This window comes from Phyllosticta citriasiana (assembly GCF_038021145.1).
Source record: "Phyllosticta citriasiana strain CBS 120426 chromosome Unknown IWZ02scaffold_13, whole genome shotgun sequence".
Classification (NCBI taxonomy): Eukaryota; Fungi; Ascomycota; class Dothideomycetes; order Botryosphaeriales; family Phyllostictaceae; genus Phyllosticta; species Phyllosticta citriasiana.
In genome coordinates, this window is record NW_027117290.1 from 688,365 (window position 1) to 702,981 (window position 14,617).

Genomic DNA, 14,617 nt, shown 5'->3' on the forward strand with positions numbered 1-14,617 from the left:
CGCCCATCACGTGCAGATGATCCCTCTCTCTCTCTCTTGCCTCATCTGTTGTTTTGTCGCTGCAATGCATTCTTCGCACGAAGGGTGGGCCCCAAGCAGGTGTGAATTTTTCAAACGAGGGCGGCGGACGCGTGCAGCGAGGGTGGAGCAGCAGACGACGGGGCTTACGTTGGCGGTCACGGTGGTGCTTGAGACACATCCCTACGGCAGCAATCAATGAATGAGGAGGCAGTTGACGTTGATGATGATGATGATGATGATGATGGAAGAGGTGGTAGTAGCGAAGGGAGTGAGTGGGTGATGGATTGGATTGGTAGCCAACGCGGAACAGGGGTCAGGGCAAGGAAGAAACATGACCACCACCGCACCGCAGCACCGTCGTCCGGAACGCTCAGCGATTGCACGCACGGGGCGAGCGAGCGAGCGAAGCGGTGCCGTACAGAACCTCATGGACAGAGGCAGAGACCAATGAGCCACCCGAATCCGGCCGGGCGATGAGGCTGGCTGGCGTCCCAGTTGGCCCACCATCGATCCATTCCCCACCCCCCGTCATAACCACTTGGCAACCAACGTACAAAAAAGTTAGAGAGGCAGCAGCAAATAATGCGGACGGCTGCTCGGTGAGCTGGTCGATCGGACACTCCTGGATGCAATATTTCCTGGACCCAGCAGTCGCACAATCAATTGCTCCACAGCCCGCCCACCGCCGCCGCCGACGCCGCCGCCGACGCCGCCGCCGCCGCGGCGCGCGCACACACGTATAGCACGACCGACGGACGAACGGACGGCCAGTAACGCCCACTCGGGACATGAAGCGTCGCGCCGCGCATCATTCGCAGCTGAGAGTGAGGGAGGGCTGAGGCGAGAGTCGCGTCGGGCGGGCGGTCTGCGGTTCAGTGACACGTACACACGGATACGCAGGCAGGCAGAGAGAAGGAGTGAGATGATCTCGCTCTATCACGCCCTCATCTCGATCAAGGTAAAGCCAGAGGAGGAGAGACGGGCACTCTGTTTGGCCCGGCGCAATAAGAAGGCGGCACGCTCGACTGCTACAAACTAGACTGCGACAGAAAGAAGAGCCGGCGGCCAAAAGAGCCTAAGCCGCTGCCGCCGCGGTCGGCAATGGAGTAATGAACAAAAGTGTGCGACTACCGAGCACTGGTTGCATGTGTGCCGCGCTGGGAGGCGGAGAAGGACGAGGAAGAGGAGGTGACGGGGAGAGGAGACGGGTGTTGAGATAGAGACCCAATCTCCTGGACTGTTTGGTCAGAAGGGCTGGCTTGCGAATGGTAAATGACGGCCTGTCTGCGACGATGCTCATGCGCTCTCAAGTCATGCCGATAGAGTAATGGTTGGTGTCCGCGGATTTGCCTTGGTGGGTCTAGCACCGCCTGCCAGCATATGGGGTTGCTTGCTTGAGTGCGTGCTGCTGCAGCATGGTTGCCCACGCACAGCTACAAGATTTTCTTCGTTTTCGTTTCTGCCTCGTTCCCGTAACGAACGGCCGGCTTTCCCTGCTAATGCGATGCCTGCGGCAACGTGCTCCGCGTTGCTAGCTGGCTGGCTGGCTGGCTGGCTAGCTGGCCGGTTGGTTTTGGCTGGCTCGCGGGCTGGGGCTGAAAGCAATAATGACGCCGGGACGACTCATTCGCTTTGGATTACCGATTGATATGGGGTAGCACGCTTAAACGGCCAGTCGCCGGCTGAGGCGTTTCATGTTGACGTCTGCAAGGAGAATCAAGAGGCTTGCTTTCACACGGACGACGGGTCGGTCAGTTGGTCGGGCGAGAAGATGAATGAAGCGCGGAGGGTGAGCAGGATCCTTGCGAGGGACGGCACCATGCTGTAGTTTTCTATCGCGATGGTCAGAAGGATCGCGACACGGCGCACAAAGTTTGTTTAGGCTAAGGGAGGGAGGGGGGAAAAGAGAAAGATATGGCTGGCGGCGTTGACTCGCTGGGCCAACGACATGGCGTTTTTTTTGGCCGCATCGGCAGCGCAGCACAACCATGGAAGAGGGCGACGCAACTGATTACTCCTAGAGCAGCACATGATTCAGGCGCAGACAAGGTTCAATGTCCACGGCGGCCATGAGGTCACACGCGAACAGGCGCGTCATCCGGCTAGTCGGGACGGCACACGGTACTCTACGCGTCAGGACGACGTGGGCGGGCACAGAGTTTGCAACAATAATCTGCTCGACGGACAGACAGGCTGACCTGATCCAACCAACACTCTCCACAGCTTAGCCGGCCTTAATTCGATAGTCGCCCGTCCTTGTCCCCAGCTTGACCGCACGCCAGGGATGCGTTCTCGTAAGCCGGCCATCTCGTAACCACCGGTGGCTCTCACCAGCCTGACGCAGCGATGGAACTTGGGCTGGCTGACAGCTTGCCTTGTCCAATTGGTTTCTTTTTGGTTTTTAATTTTTCCCCCCCTCTCTCTTTACCTGCCCACGCCCACACGATGCAGATCCTAAATCAAATCACGGAACGGGTATGGTACCTAGGGGCGGAGCTGCTGTTCTCGTCGACGGCATGACATGCTGATGCTGATGGCTGATGCGGCCATTCCATCCGCCAATGCCAGAGACTCGTGGCACACTGAACGAACAGGAAAATAGGGTGCATCAATCACCAAGAAACTGGCATCAGGAAGCACTCGGGTGTCTTGGACGGGGGGGTCGACAACAGTCAGTCAGTCAGGAGGCAAATGACGGGGGTGGTGATTATTCCGCGGCGCCGACGATGAGCATGAGATCTTTCCTTTGTTCTCCACCTGCCAACGACGGACGGAGACGCGCAGCCAAAGGATAAAAAAAAAAAAAAAAAAAAAATTGAGGCCAGCTAGGCATTGATTGACCGACTGATTGACCTGACTGACTGTGCTGCATTGATGCCGGCGTGCCTTTTGCCGGGCGACGTGAAACTTGGCTCTTGGCGGGACGGAAGAGTTAGCGCGCGTGTCGCTCATTTGGCCGCTTTGGCTCTGGGTCAGGTCAGGCTGGTCCACGTAGCCCGAGGGCGACGAGTACGAGTAGGGGCAGCCAGCCGGCCTGCGCGCGCTACATTCTGCGCGGAGCTGCGTCTGCAAGTGACTCCAACAACATAATGTTCCTTTTCTTTTTTAATCGACGAACACGGACACGGACTCGGGGGGGGGGAGGGGGGGGGGGGGCGATGGCGCTGTTGAGTATCAGAGAGGCGCGCCGCCCCTTGACACGCCAGCGCAGGCAAGGACTGGACGTCAACGTCGCCGGAAGGGGGATGGATGGGATTGAGATTGCAAGGTGCCAGGCCGGGCCAGGCCAGACCAGGACAACACCGACACGACGATTGCGACAAGCAAGGCAGCTGTGGTGATGCCGAGCCGAGCGACATACGGACGGGATCAGTGGCACCCACTCAGTTGCTGCGACACCCTGGCCTGGACCAGCGGCCCCGTCGGAAGTGAGAGAGCGCGTTGGTGCCACAGGCTCACACACAGCACAGCATGCCACAATACTGTAAGTAATGCTGGCTCGATGGATAGAGGGTTTGAGGAGGCAGCTCGTGGAATCCTGCCCATGAAATTTGCAGCAGCAGGATCAGCAAGCGGGCGAGTCGGCGGCGCAGGCTTAGACTTAGACTCTGGCTCTGGCTCTGGCTCTGGCAGAAGACACACATCCGTAGTCTGGCATGGATATAACATAGAATTGATGGGTCTTGAAGCTGCATCTGGGCTAGTCCCAATTCACCGAGTGAGTGATCCTTGTCTGGCTGGCTGCATGTCGACCGGTTGCTCTGACATCAACCACCGTCCACAATTTGGATCAGCCTCTTTTTTGGTCAACCTCGCTCCGTCTGTAAAGCGAGCGGGCGGAAGAGCACCAGCCCAGCCCAGCACCAGCACCAGCACCAGCACCAGGCGGGACCAAGCACACACACAAACAGACACACACACACACACACAGACACACACACACACAAACCCATCCCAGCTCATTCATCCCATCCCATCCCATCCCATCCCCGGCTAACCACAACATAGCCCATCCCATCTTGCCCTGCCCTCGCCTCCCCTGCCGTGCCCTCTGCCCTCTGCCCTCTGCCCTCCTCTCCCCTCTCACTCTCTGCCCTCCGCCCGCGTCGCCGCCGTGGCCGTGGCCGTGGCCGTGGCCGTGGCCGTGGCCGTGACCGTCAGTGCCATGCCATGCCATGGCTCCCAGCATGCCTGGAACTTTCCTTCCATCCCGGCGCGAGCGTGCTTCTCTCACGATACGCCTGACTAGTTCTGAATAATGTTTTATCAAAAAAGAGGTGCCTCTCCGCCGCGTCCACATGCAGCCTACGCAAAGCGAAACGCCATCATCCTCACCTACTGCCTTGGTCGCCGCTGCGTCTTTGCCCCGTCTCTCTGCTTCTGAGTCCTGCAGCATCCTTTCCTCGTCCTTGTTCCGACCCTCATCTCCCGCTGCCTTTTTCTTCGCCGTCCTCTTCTGCCGCCTCTATCTCTTCCTCCTTCCCGCGTTGCACCCAGGAAACCAAACCACATATTTTGCGAGCATACCTCGACCGCTGCTCCTTGCTTGCCCGCCAACGAATGAAGGGACCGACCAGCATTTCACTCATTCTGGCAATGTTGTGAAGCTCCACCGACCGAGCACCTTCCTCTGCCTCCCCCTCTGCCGACGGTGACGACACCACCGCATACAACCCACCCACCATCCGCTGCGTACCTACTACGCCCGCCGTCCATCGCCGCCGCTCCTGCTTCTCTTCCTCGCCCTCATGCTCCAATTACAGCGGCCCCAGCCAATGCCTCACGCTGTCCCGCTCCACTCCTCCGCCCTCCACTTGAAGCTTGCCCACCAACAACAACAACAACAACAACAACAGCAACACCACGGTACAAGACAGGCACGGCCAAGCCTTGGCTCCCTCGTCACGCCTCCTGCGGAAATGACAAGTATACATGGCGTGCACAATGACCTGGTGCAAAATGGAAGTCGCCCTGCTCAAAGACCTGGTGGTGCCGCTGCTGTCGACCGGAGGCACCTGCAGCACCCCGCAGACGTCAACGCCATAATGGCAAATGGCAATAGACCACCTCTCCCGGCGCCCTCACAAAGCTTCCACGGTCACGCCAGCAGGCCTTCAAGTCCAACCAAAATGCCCGCAACTTTCGAGGACTACACATCTTCTGGCAGACCCTCAACCAACGCCGTCGCCTTGTCACTGCAAATACCTTCCACGATAAATACACCTCAAACGAGCATGCCCCAGCTTGCTGCAGAGGTACTTTCTCAGATCACGAGAGGTCGGAATTTGGGGCTGACTGTTTTCTAGATCACCTGTCTTTTTTGGTTCGAAAACTCGTCCGTTCTGCACCAGGCCCTCGACACTCGCACACCTCCGCTTCCGGTAGCTCCCCTTGTCGAAGACGCCCAGCCCACGCCCGGCTTCCGCAAATGGGTGGCCACGATTCTCTCAACTACGCAGGTGACACAAAACGTGGTCCTTTTGGCGCTGCTCTTCATCTACCGTTTGAAGACGATCAATCCGGCAGTCAAAGGGAAGCCGGGCAGCGAGTATAGGCTGCTCACAGTAGCTTTGATGTTGGGCAATAAATTCCTCGACGACAACACATATACCAACAAGACGTGGGCCGACGTGTCTGGAATCTCAGTTCAAGAAGTCCACATTATGGAGGTCGAGTTTCTCAGCAACATGAAATACAACCTCTTCACGTCAGCAGAAGCCTGGAGCAAGTGGCATGTCACGCTTGGAAAGTTTGGGACCTACTTCGACAAAGCTTCTAGGGCGCGGCACGAGTTGCCGTTGCGGACCCTGGGACCACCCACGCCGACTCTTCACGTCCCGCCGGCTCTACCATCACCACCGCATTCGACCCAAGCCTCTCCTCCCTTTGCCAATGGCTTCTCTCCTAACCACTCTTACTCCAACACGCCGACCCTGCTCCCTCAAATATCTTCGACCGCAGTTTCACCAATCGGACCGCTACCGGAGCTCAACCTCCGTCAAGGCACGAGGAAGAGAAGCAATGACGAACATGTCCTCGAGCCTCCCTCTAAGCGTCCGCTCCGCGACTTTGCGTCTTCAACTGGCCCGCGGGAGACCCTTCCAAATTTTACCGCCATGTCTCAGCCACCCCCGATGACGCAGACGTCAAACCCGGCCACAACAGCTCCGCCCCCAATGCTGCCGCCCCTACCGAATCTGTCAGTGCCTCAACTGCCACCACCTCCGGGACGCGCCATGTCTCTGGTGTACCCGCCTCCCATGCAATGGGGCCAGCAGCCGCCAGGCATTCCTACCACAGGTGGACCAATTCTGCCGATTCCTCAGCCTCAGCAACATGCCATTGCGGCGTCGCGACAACTGAGCCCCTACTCTAACGATTTGGCGACCAATTCGCCTATCAACCCCTCCTTCGGCTCGGCTGCGCCTCCTAAGCAAAATCGACTGTCGCCCTCTTTCTACCTGTCTCAGCGGAGCTCTCCGTATCGGCCAGTTCGTCAGGTCAACACCTTGCTCGTCCCTCCGCCTTCAGGTTCGATGAGCCAACCCCCGCGCTTGGGAACGGACCAGATGCAGTACCAGCCTCTGGGGCGGCCGTCAAATGAGCGACGTGCAGGTCCTCTTCCCTACATGCATTTCGAGGCCTGGCCTGCGACCAACCAATTCAACCAGTGGCCTGTCCTTCCTCAACCCAATTTCAGCCGGTAGCCACTCTCTCAGATTCTTGCACGTAATGATTTCAATTTCATAACGAGGAGCATCATTCACTCTTGCATGTAAACCGGCGTTTTAGATGGAAACAAACACATGGACTCTCGTCGAGTTACCCAGGGACTGTCTTCCTTTCATTCTCCCGATTCAAGCAGCAGCATGGGCCAGGCCCTTGTATATGCGCTGCAGCCTGGGTTAGCAGGAGCTTAGCAGACGAATGTTTTGCTTCGTGTACATTTGCATTGCTCGGCGTTTACTCTGACATCCGAAACTTGACAGACAGCGAGCGGATCATTATCAAGCAAACGGCTCATCTTTTTTTAAAACTTGTATCCTAAGATTGGCATGCTTTCGGTGCACAATGACCGCTTCGAGAAGGGGGCGCCGAGGCTAGTGAGAATGATGAAGGACTGGCAGTTGTCGAGTTTGGCACAACACAGCCCTGCAAAGGTGTAAAGCTTGAGAAACGAAGTGGTGGGCCTGCAAATATCAACGGCATTCGGTACACGCCTGCCACGGCTTTGACTTGTGTGGTCGAATAAGAGATGGCATTTGATGTAAGGAGAGGGGGCTTGGTGGCATTACGCGCGGCAGAGTCATGCCCCCGACAGACCAAGTGTGCCAATCGAACAAAGAATACGAGTTATGGTGGATGGCACAACTGGGGGCGGACAGGGTTGGGACAGGGCGTCTTTGTTTGGTGTGCGTCCTGTGGTAGTGGTAGGGCGTGGGATTACATAAGGTAAGCCCAAGTGAAAGTGCCCTGCTCCTTTCAGGACCACCGCACCGCACCTCAGCCGAGGTCCGACAGGGGAATACACATTGGCAACAAGCATGTTGCTTTCGCAACTGCGACCAGCACATCGCAATCATACTTTGCACAAGTTTACCTGCAGCCTAACCTGAGAGCATCATTCATTGCCCGACGACGCCGCCGAACGGAATCGAAAAAGAGAGGCCATCTGGCAATCTCGCCCGCCCGTTTGTTGAGGTTGCTGGTTGGTCCATTGGCTGGTTGGCGTTGCGTGGGACACATCTCACCAAAGGCCTACCTACCTACCTACCTACCTACCTACCCACCTAGTCCGCTTGCCTTACTCTACCGAGTTGTTCAATTTCCGCGCCCAAGATGGACAATGACGACGCCGCCGCTAACGGCAATCAATATCTGCCCTTTGCGCAGCTGATGCGCCTGGACAAGGTTGCCGAAGGCACCTTCAAGAGCACGGCGAAAGCTTTTTCGCCTGGGGGAACGACGGCCGCGTTCGGCGGTCACGTGTACGCGCAAGCTGCATGGGCTGCTAGTCAGACGGTGAGGAGAGGCTTTGTGGTGAATGTATGTTGTGTCTGTAGGTTGGTTCTTAGCGTCGTGTTGTTCTTTTCCGAGTACGGATGATTTGCGACGAAGGCCCCTTTCTGTACCTCGCTACCAATGCTGTCCCATCGTCCCATCTTCTCCTTGTCTGTCTGCCCCTTGTCTCTTGTCCATGTTGACGGTTGACCTTGGCTCCCCTCCTCTAGAACGTGACTGGCTTCTTCATTCTCCCCGGCGACACGACGCGCCCCTTTGTCTATCAAGTTCGTACCATCCGCGACGGCGGCCGGTACTGCACGCGCGGCGTCGACGTCTTTCAGGAGCCCAAGGGCGGCATCTGCTTCACTTGCACCTGCATGTTCAAACTAGACGAGGAGTCGGACCACGACTGCCAGGATCCCTACGACCTGCCCCGGAGGTATCGCAGCGCTCTTGGGGACCGTCGGCCGGATGAGTGGCCTGAGGCGCCTTCGGTCGACTCGCCGTGGTACTGGGCGATGCAAGCCGCCAACGGCGGCGGCACGAATCATGCCTTTCCCGGCCTGTCGTTGAGAAAGGTGGACATGGAGCCTTTCAACAAGGAGCTCGGACCGCTGGCGCGACGACAGCTGCAGTTCTACTCGACCATGGGCGACATGGCGACAGTGGACGAGGAGCCCAACTTGCATGCATGCGCGCACTTGTACGCCTGTGATCGCAATAGCCTCTTCTTGATTCCGAACCACTTGGGCGTCGGGGATAACTATTCGCAGATGGCCAGTCTAAGCTACACGGTCGTGTTCCATGTGAGTAGTAAGGAGCTTGCTACGCAAGTCAAGGGGGAGAAGAGGTGGTTCTGCCAGGAGGCCAGGATCAGTAGGACCGGAGGCCACAGAGGGCTGCATGAGAGTCGCATCTGGGGTGAGGACGGTAGACATATTGCTACCACTATGCAGGATGGGCTGGTCAGGATAGGAAGTCCAATAAAATGGGAAGCGAAGACGGGCAGTGCTCAAAAGGCAAAGATGTAGAGGGCGTGGCATTCATCATACGTCCGCCCGGAGACGGACCTCTGTCCCATATGACAGTCATGGCATCAACGTGACGAAACTCTCGCATTTGCTTCGTCAAAGGGTTTCGGCCACGGCAAATCTAGTGGTATGACTCGATTTTGCTGTGGGGATGTTGTGATGTATTTGTCGATGCACAAACCAGGCGTCTCGAGACAACAGAGCGGCGTAGTCGCTTCTTGAGGCGCAATCCCGGTGCATCTCTTGCATTACAGCCAAACCAACTGCCGTGCCATGGGGTGAGATCTTGACATGGGCAGCTGATCTGGTGTATATATTCAAATGCATCCTTAGAAAGCCACCGGACCCGTCCTTCGGCTTCCACCAAACCATCGTCTCTCTTCCCCTCCAGACGCTCTTCTTCCCCGCTTCAATCCACTCTACTGGAATGAGCCATACTTTGGCAGTCTCCAGTCTCGTCCGAGCTGGGGCTGTCGCGCCCGCACGCCCGAGTGTGGTCTGCCGTAAAGTCCCGACGCCTTGACTGCTAGTGACATACAGAGCGGGGTATAGGAGTGAAGAGCAGAGGAATACAATAAATGCCCCGACGGCCGCCATGTGCCGGGACGGAGGCGGATGAAGACGTCGAGGGCCGAGAAGAAGTGGACAACGAAGCGGCGCGCTGCAAATTCTCGTTCGTTACTGCGCGAGATCCGACGACGGCGGCCGGCCGAAGCATCAGCGAACCATCAGCCTTGAGGGGCCTTGCCAAAGAGGATCCATTGTTGCCGACGCCGCTGACCTAGGAACTTAGATAGGGCAGGCTTTTGTCATTCAGACGACGGTTGGCACGGCAGACCAGGAGGGCAGCTCAGGGTCGTGGTGGTTGGTCGGCGGCGTCTTATCGGCGCCTTGAGATCAGTCAGGGCCGAGCGAAATCGTCATCGTTTGCTTCTCTTGAGAAAAACTGCCCAGGTCAGGTCGTCTTTGAGATCAACAACACCAACATCCACCTCTGCCCTCATCCCTTGGCAACATGGCAGGAGCTGCCGCCATGAGGCCATTGGCCTCATCTCCCGTCTTTGCCGCCCTCCGCGCCGCCGGTCGTCGAACCTTGACCACGCACCGGCCCTCAGCTCTGTCCCGGCCTTCCTTTGTCGCAAAGGAAGCTGCTCCCCGTCCAATTCGTCCTGCTCTCCCTAGACAAGTCTTTCAGCAGACCTTCCGCCGCGCCTACGCTGATGCCGCGCCCAAGCCAGAGCCCAAGAAGAAGGGCTTCCGCCTTCTGCGCTGGACCTGGCGCTTGACTTGGCTCTCGGCCATTGCTGGACTCGGTTACATCACTTATGGAATCTATCAAATGCGCAACCCGGACGATCAGCCCGCGCCTGATCCGAAGAAGAAGACTCTGGTTATCCTTGGTGCGCTCCAAGTTCTCGGTTTCGTGCTGGATAGGGGCTGATTTTGCTTTTCCGCAGGTACTGGCTGGGGCTCCGTCTCTCTTTTGAAGAAGCTCGACACGGAAAACTACAACGTCGTCGTCATCTCGCCCCGCAACTACTTCCTGTTTACGCCGCTGCTCCCGTCCTGCACTACTGGTACCATTGAACACCGCTCCATCATGGAACCGATCCGCAACTTCCTCCGTCACAAGAAGGCCGCCGTCAAGTATTACGAGGCTGAGGCCACCAAGATTGACTACGAGAAGAAGGTCGTGCACATCAAGGATGAATCGGAAATCAAGGGTGACGTCTCGGCTACCGAGGTTCCCTTTGACATGCTCGTCGTCGGCGTTGGTGCTGAGAACGCAACCTTTGGTAAGTTGGCTTTTCGGGGACCTCTGGGATCCATCTGACCGTGTAACCTAGGTATTCCCGGTGTTCGCGAACACGGTCTGTTCTTGAAGGAAGTCGAAGACGCCCAGAGAATCCGCAAGCGCATCATGGACTGCTGTGAGACTGCCATCTTCAAGGACCAGAGCGACGAAGAAGTCAGGCGCCTTTTGCACATGGTTGTCGTCGGTGGTGGTCCCACCGGTGTCGAATTCGCTGGTGAGCTCCAGGACTTTTTCAACGAGGACCTCAAGAAATGGATCCCGGAAATCAAGGACAACTTCCACGTCACTCTCGTCGAGGCTCTTCCCAACGTACGCCCTTTCCTGGTCTTGGAAGATGATTTGCGCTGACGACCCTAGGTTCTTCCCATGTTCTCCAAGCAGCTGATTGAGTACACCGAAAAGACTTTCAAGGAAGAGACTATTACCATCCGGAACAAGACCATGGTCAAGAAGGTTACTGAAAAGTACATCGAGGCCGAGTCGACCGGTCCCGACGGTTCAAAGCAGATTGAGCGCATCCCCTACGGTCTTCTTGTTTGGGCAACTGGTAACGCTCTGCGTCCCGTTGTCCGCGATCTCATGTCGCAGATTCCCGAGCAGGCGAACTCACGCCGTGGTCTTGCTGTGAACGAATACCTCGTCGTCAAGGGTGCCGAGAACATCTGGGCTGTCGGTGACTGCGCCGTCGCCAACTACGCCCCGACTGCCCAGGTTGCCGCCCAGGAGGGTGCTTTCCTCGCCCGTCTCTTCAACAACATGGCCAAGACGGAACAGATTGAGGCTGAGCTCAGGAACCTCTCCGAGGCTCAGGAGAAGGCTCCTTCCAAGGACGCCCGTGACCAGGTCTTTGGCGAAATCAAGGAATTGCAGAAGCGTCTTCGTCGCGTCAAGCAGATGGGTCCCTTCGAGTACTCGCACCAGGGCTCTCTCGCCTACATTGGCAGCGAGAAGGCTGTTGCCGATATTTCTTGGTTGACTGGCAACATTGCCACTGGTGGTACCCTGACCTACTTCTTCTGGAGGAGCGCCTACCTGAGCATGTGCTTCAGCAGTAAGTTCATATCCCTTGTCTTTCACACTAGCCTAGAAAACTTACACGACGCAGCGCGCAACCGTATTCTCGTCTTGGTCGACTGGATCAAGGCCAAGGTCTTTGGACGTGACGTGTCTCGCGAGTAGACAGCCAGAAAATGCCGAATGATTTGTTTTTTCTTTTCTTTTGGAAAGTACGCACGTTGAATAGATTCTTTTTTCTCTTCTTCTCGTCCTTGGTTTGACATCCCTACCTCTTGTCGTTGCTCCTCGTTGTTGTACCCACTACCACCACCACCCTTTTTCCCAGAACCTCGTCCTACTGTATCATTAGCAACTCCGCCGGCAGGTCAAACGTTTTCGGACTTTTGTTACGTGTGTTTGGTCAAGAAAGGATTTGCGGGGGGGAAGAGCATTGCATAATTGGATTGGAGATGAGAGATTTGGAAATTTGAAAAAGGAGGCTTCCTTTCAACGAGCTCTTTCCTGCGCCGTCGAAAATCACAAAAGGTCGTTAGGTTCCAGCTTGTTTTGGGGTTTTGGGCTGCTGTTTTTTCTCCCATTATATATAGAAGGGAAGGACTCCAGTTGGTGCGCAGGGTGCGGGTGTCAAAGTCAGTCAATGTTTATTCTTAGTTTTTCCCGATCGCGTCGGCCTCGTTGTCTCGTCAGTGTCGACGTCTGCGTCTACCTATGTAGTAGATGCGGAAGAGCAAAGTGGTGAGGTCAAGATGCCGGTAAGCGAAGCAACTGTGAGACTCAGTGCGAGTACGAGTAGCAGTAGCAGAGGTAGCTGTAGTAGTAAGCTGACTTGACGAGGAATATCCTGGCAAATGGCCATGTCAGGTAGGTAAATGGTCGTAGTTCCTCCTACAGAAATCCCTCCCCAGGTATCCGCGTGCCCGCCGCGCCTAAGCCACTGCCCAGGTACCTAAAGTGTAAAGTCTCTTGCGTCATGCCGGCCGGTAGCTCCAGTCCTCCAGTCCTCCTTTGCTACAGCTATTACCTAGCTACCTGCCGTACCCAGCCGTCTTGCTATCTCCCCACCCGCATCTTTCCATTACTACACACTCGCAATCACGATTGCGGTTGTTGGGTCCTTGCGCTTCGAGATTGTCATTTGGGTGGTTTTTCGATTCCATTGCTCCTACTCCTACGCTGCTGCCGCTGCAACCGTCGACCGGCAGGCACACACACATCGCGTCTCGTGCCTCTCGTCGTCGTTGTTGTCGTACGTCGCCGACCTTAAACATAGCCGCAACGATCCGCCGCTCCAATCCAACCCACACACACACACACACACACGCCGCGCGCCCGCGCCCGCGCGATTCTCTCCAGTCCTCCATCTAATCAACCAAATACACCACTCACTCCTCAAGCAGACCTGAAAAGAAAAAAGAAAGAAAAAAAAAATTCCAATATCATGGCTTCCCACCTCGCCCTCTCCCCCTCAACCGCCACAATCCTGACCCCCCTCTCCTTCATCTACAACCTGAGCGCGCAATTCTACGGCCTCTTCAGCACGCCGAATATGAAAGACGTCAACGATGCGAATCTGTCTGTCTTTTCGCCGCAGCCGTACATGGTGGCGCTGTTCTTTTTTCCGATGCAGGTGGCGCAGGCGCTGTGGATTGGAAGGCTTTGGAAGGTTGTTAGGAGGGAGAGGGAGGGGGGTGCGGGAGGCGGGGATGGGAGGGACGGTAGCGAGATGGGGGCGTATGCGGGGCTGCTGGTGGTTGGGAATGCGTGTGTGGGAAGTAAGTTTTCTGTGTTGTTTGATTTGGGGTGGTGGTGGTGAGGAGGTGGATTGATGTGGGAGTAGAGAACAGCGTCTCTCCTCTCCTATACACATCCTCCCTTCACCACCTCCCCCCCCCTCCCCTCCCTCCCCAACTAAATCAACCCAACTAACTCACCCCCTCAAAACAATAGCCTGGCTCTTCTTCTGGAACTCATCCCACCTCGCCCTCTCCAACATCTTCGTCGCTATCACCCTCCTCACGCACCTGCTCTACCTCACAACCGCGCTCCCACCCCTGCGCCGCTCCTCGCCCTCCTCGCTCCTCACGCACGTCGTCGCCAAAACATACACCGGCATCTCGGTGCTGGACCTGCTGCACAACACGTCTGCGGCGTACTTTGCCGGATTGGCCGCGCCTACGGGCGCCGTCAGGGTGTTGACGGGGCTCGGTTTTGCGGTTGGTGCGGCGCTGAGTGATTGGATGCTGGGCGCTTGCTTGGTGTATGATCTGGCGGCGTTTAGTGTGGGCCAGAGGGGGAGAGGGGATGGTGGAGTGCAGAGTAAGGAATGGAGTCATTTGTTGGGGTGGTTTTGCTTGGGGACGGCGGCGGTTGTTTTGGTGAGGAATTTATGTAGGTGAGTTTGAACACCCTTTTTTTTTTTTTTTTTTTTTTTTCATTTTTTCCCTTTGGTTTGCTTTTGTTTGGCTGGTGAGTGTGGGTGAGGAGGACGTGAGGTGGGTGAAGTAAGAATGTAGTGGATTGACTGACATCCGTTGCGCAGGCCTCCGTATTCCGAGGAGAGAGGCGACTATACGCGTATCCAGGAAGACGACGAGGGCATCTGATTGACGGCAGCGGCTCTGCCGTAACCCCCTCGCCAATAGGGCTGGATTATGGGGTCGCGAGGATCTGCAGACTGTCAAATAGCGTAGTCGTGTGTCTTTAAGCTGTGAAATGTCTCGGTCAATTT

At 56.5% G+C, this 14,617-nt stretch overlaps 6 protein-coding genes across 6 annotated transcripts; 5 read left to right on the forward strand and 1 right to left on the reverse strand.

Moving 5' to 3' along the window:
• The first annotated feature begins 3,181 nt into the window (after nucleotides 1-3,181).
• On the forward strand, nucleotides 3,182-4,119 carry IWZ02DRAFT_70444 (uncharacterized protein). The gene has a single exon (XM_066771103.1). The coding sequence runs from the start codon at nucleotides 3,362-3,364 to the stop codon at nucleotides 4,016-4,018; it is 657 nt and encodes a 218-aa protein (XP_066619723.1). The 5' UTR covers nucleotides 3,182-3,361; the 3' UTR covers nucleotides 4,019-4,119.
• Nucleotides 4,120-4,651: 532 nt separating this feature from the next.
• On the forward strand, nucleotides 4,652-6,974 carry IWZ02DRAFT_70446 (uncharacterized protein). The gene is made up of 2 exons (XM_066771104.1): nucleotides 4,652-5,276; nucleotides 5,328-6,974. The coding sequence occupies exons 1-2, from the start codon at nucleotides 4,770-4,772 to the stop codon at nucleotides 6,726-6,728; spliced, it is 1,908 nt and encodes a 635-aa protein (XP_066619724.1). The 5' UTR covers nucleotides 4,652-4,769; the 3' UTR covers nucleotides 6,729-6,974.
• A 758-nt stretch (nucleotides 6,975-7,732) lies between these two features.
• On the forward strand, nucleotides 7,733-9,104 carry IWZ02DRAFT_70653 (thioesterase-like superfamily-domain-containing protein). Its single transcript, XM_066771108.1, has 2 exons — nucleotides 7,733-8,067; nucleotides 8,253-9,104. The coding sequence occupies exons 1-2, from the start codon at nucleotides 7,861-7,863 to the stop codon at nucleotides 9,054-9,056; spliced, it is 1,011 nt and encodes a 336-aa protein (XP_066619725.1). The 5' UTR covers nucleotides 7,733-7,860; the 3' UTR covers nucleotides 9,057-9,104.
• IWZ02DRAFT_70503 (uncharacterized protein) lies at nucleotides 8,983-9,862 on the reverse strand. The gene has a single exon (XM_066771106.1). The coding sequence runs from the start codon at nucleotides 9,651-9,653 to the stop codon at nucleotides 9,153-9,155; it is 501 nt and encodes a 166-aa protein (XP_066619726.1). The 5' UTR covers nucleotides 9,654-9,862; the 3' UTR covers nucleotides 8,983-9,152.
• IWZ02DRAFT_70673 (external NADH-ubiquinone oxidoreductase 1 mitochondrial precursor) lies at nucleotides 9,863-12,455 on the forward strand. Its single transcript, XM_066771110.1, has 5 exons — nucleotides 9,863-10,456; nucleotides 10,514-10,852; nucleotides 10,904-11,181; nucleotides 11,230-11,923; nucleotides 11,978-12,455. The coding sequence occupies exons 1-5, from the start codon at nucleotides 10,072-10,074 to the stop codon at nucleotides 12,049-12,051; spliced, it is 1,770 nt and encodes a 589-aa protein (XP_066619727.1). The 5' UTR covers nucleotides 9,863-10,071; the 3' UTR covers nucleotides 12,052-12,455.
• A 785-nt stretch (nucleotides 12,456-13,240) lies between these two features.
• Nucleotides 13,241-14,523, forward strand: IWZ02DRAFT_70658 (uncharacterized protein). Its single transcript, XM_066771109.1, has 2 exons — nucleotides 13,241-13,661; nucleotides 13,837-14,523. Exons 1-2 carry the CDS (start codon nucleotides 13,328-13,330, stop codon nucleotides 14,283-14,285), a joined length of 783 nt encoding a protein of 260 aa, XP_066619728.1. The 5' UTR covers nucleotides 13,241-13,327; the 3' UTR covers nucleotides 14,286-14,523.
• The last annotated feature ends 94 nt before the right edge of the window (nucleotides 14,524-14,617 follow it).

Excerpts from the sequence above, each read along its gene's own strand:
- IWZ02DRAFT_70446 (XM_066771104.1), top strand. The coding sequence starts at position 4,770 with ATGCTCCAATTACAGCGGCCCCAGCCAATGCCTCACGCTGTCCCGCTC. Across the intron at positions 5,277-5,327 it reads TGCCCCAGCTTGCTGCAGAG|ATCACCTGTCTTTTTTGGTT; the intron begins GTACTTTCTCAG and ends ACTGTTTTCTAG.
- IWZ02DRAFT_70444 (XM_066771103.1), top strand. The coding sequence starts at position 3,362 with ATGCCGAGCCGAGCGACATACGGACGGGATCAGTGGCACCCACTCAGT.
- IWZ02DRAFT_70658 (XM_066771109.1), top strand. The coding sequence starts at position 13,328 with ATGGCTTCCCACCTCGCCCTCTCCCCCTCAACCGCCACAATCCTGACC. Across the intron at positions 13,662-13,836 it reads TGGGAATGCGTGTGTGGGAA|CCTGGCTCTTCTTCTGGAAC; the intron begins GTAAGTTTTCTG and ends TCAAAACAATAG.
- IWZ02DRAFT_70503 (XM_066771106.1), bottom strand. The coding sequence starts at position 9,653 with ATGGCGGCCGTCGGGGCATTTATTGTATTCCTCTGCTCTTCACTCCTA.
- IWZ02DRAFT_70653 (XM_066771108.1), top strand. The coding sequence starts at position 7,861 with ATGGACAATGACGACGCCGCCGCTAACGGCAATCAATATCTGCCCTTT. Across the intron at positions 8,068-8,252 it reads GGAGAGGCTTTGTGGTGAAT|AACGTGACTGGCTTCTTCAT; the intron begins GTATGTTGTGTC and ends CCCCTCCTCTAG.
- IWZ02DRAFT_70673 (XM_066771110.1), top strand. The coding sequence starts at position 10,072 with ATGGCAGGAGCTGCCGCCATGAGGCCATTGGCCTCATCTCCCGTCTTT. Across the intron at positions 10,853-10,903 it reads TGCTGAGAACGCAACCTTTG|GTATTCCCGGTGTTCGCGAA; the intron begins GTAAGTTGGCTT and ends CGTGTAACCTAG. Across the intron at positions 11,182-11,229 it reads TCGTCGAGGCTCTTCCCAAC|GTTCTTCCCATGTTCTCCAA; the intron begins GTACGCCCTTTC and ends TGACGACCCTAG.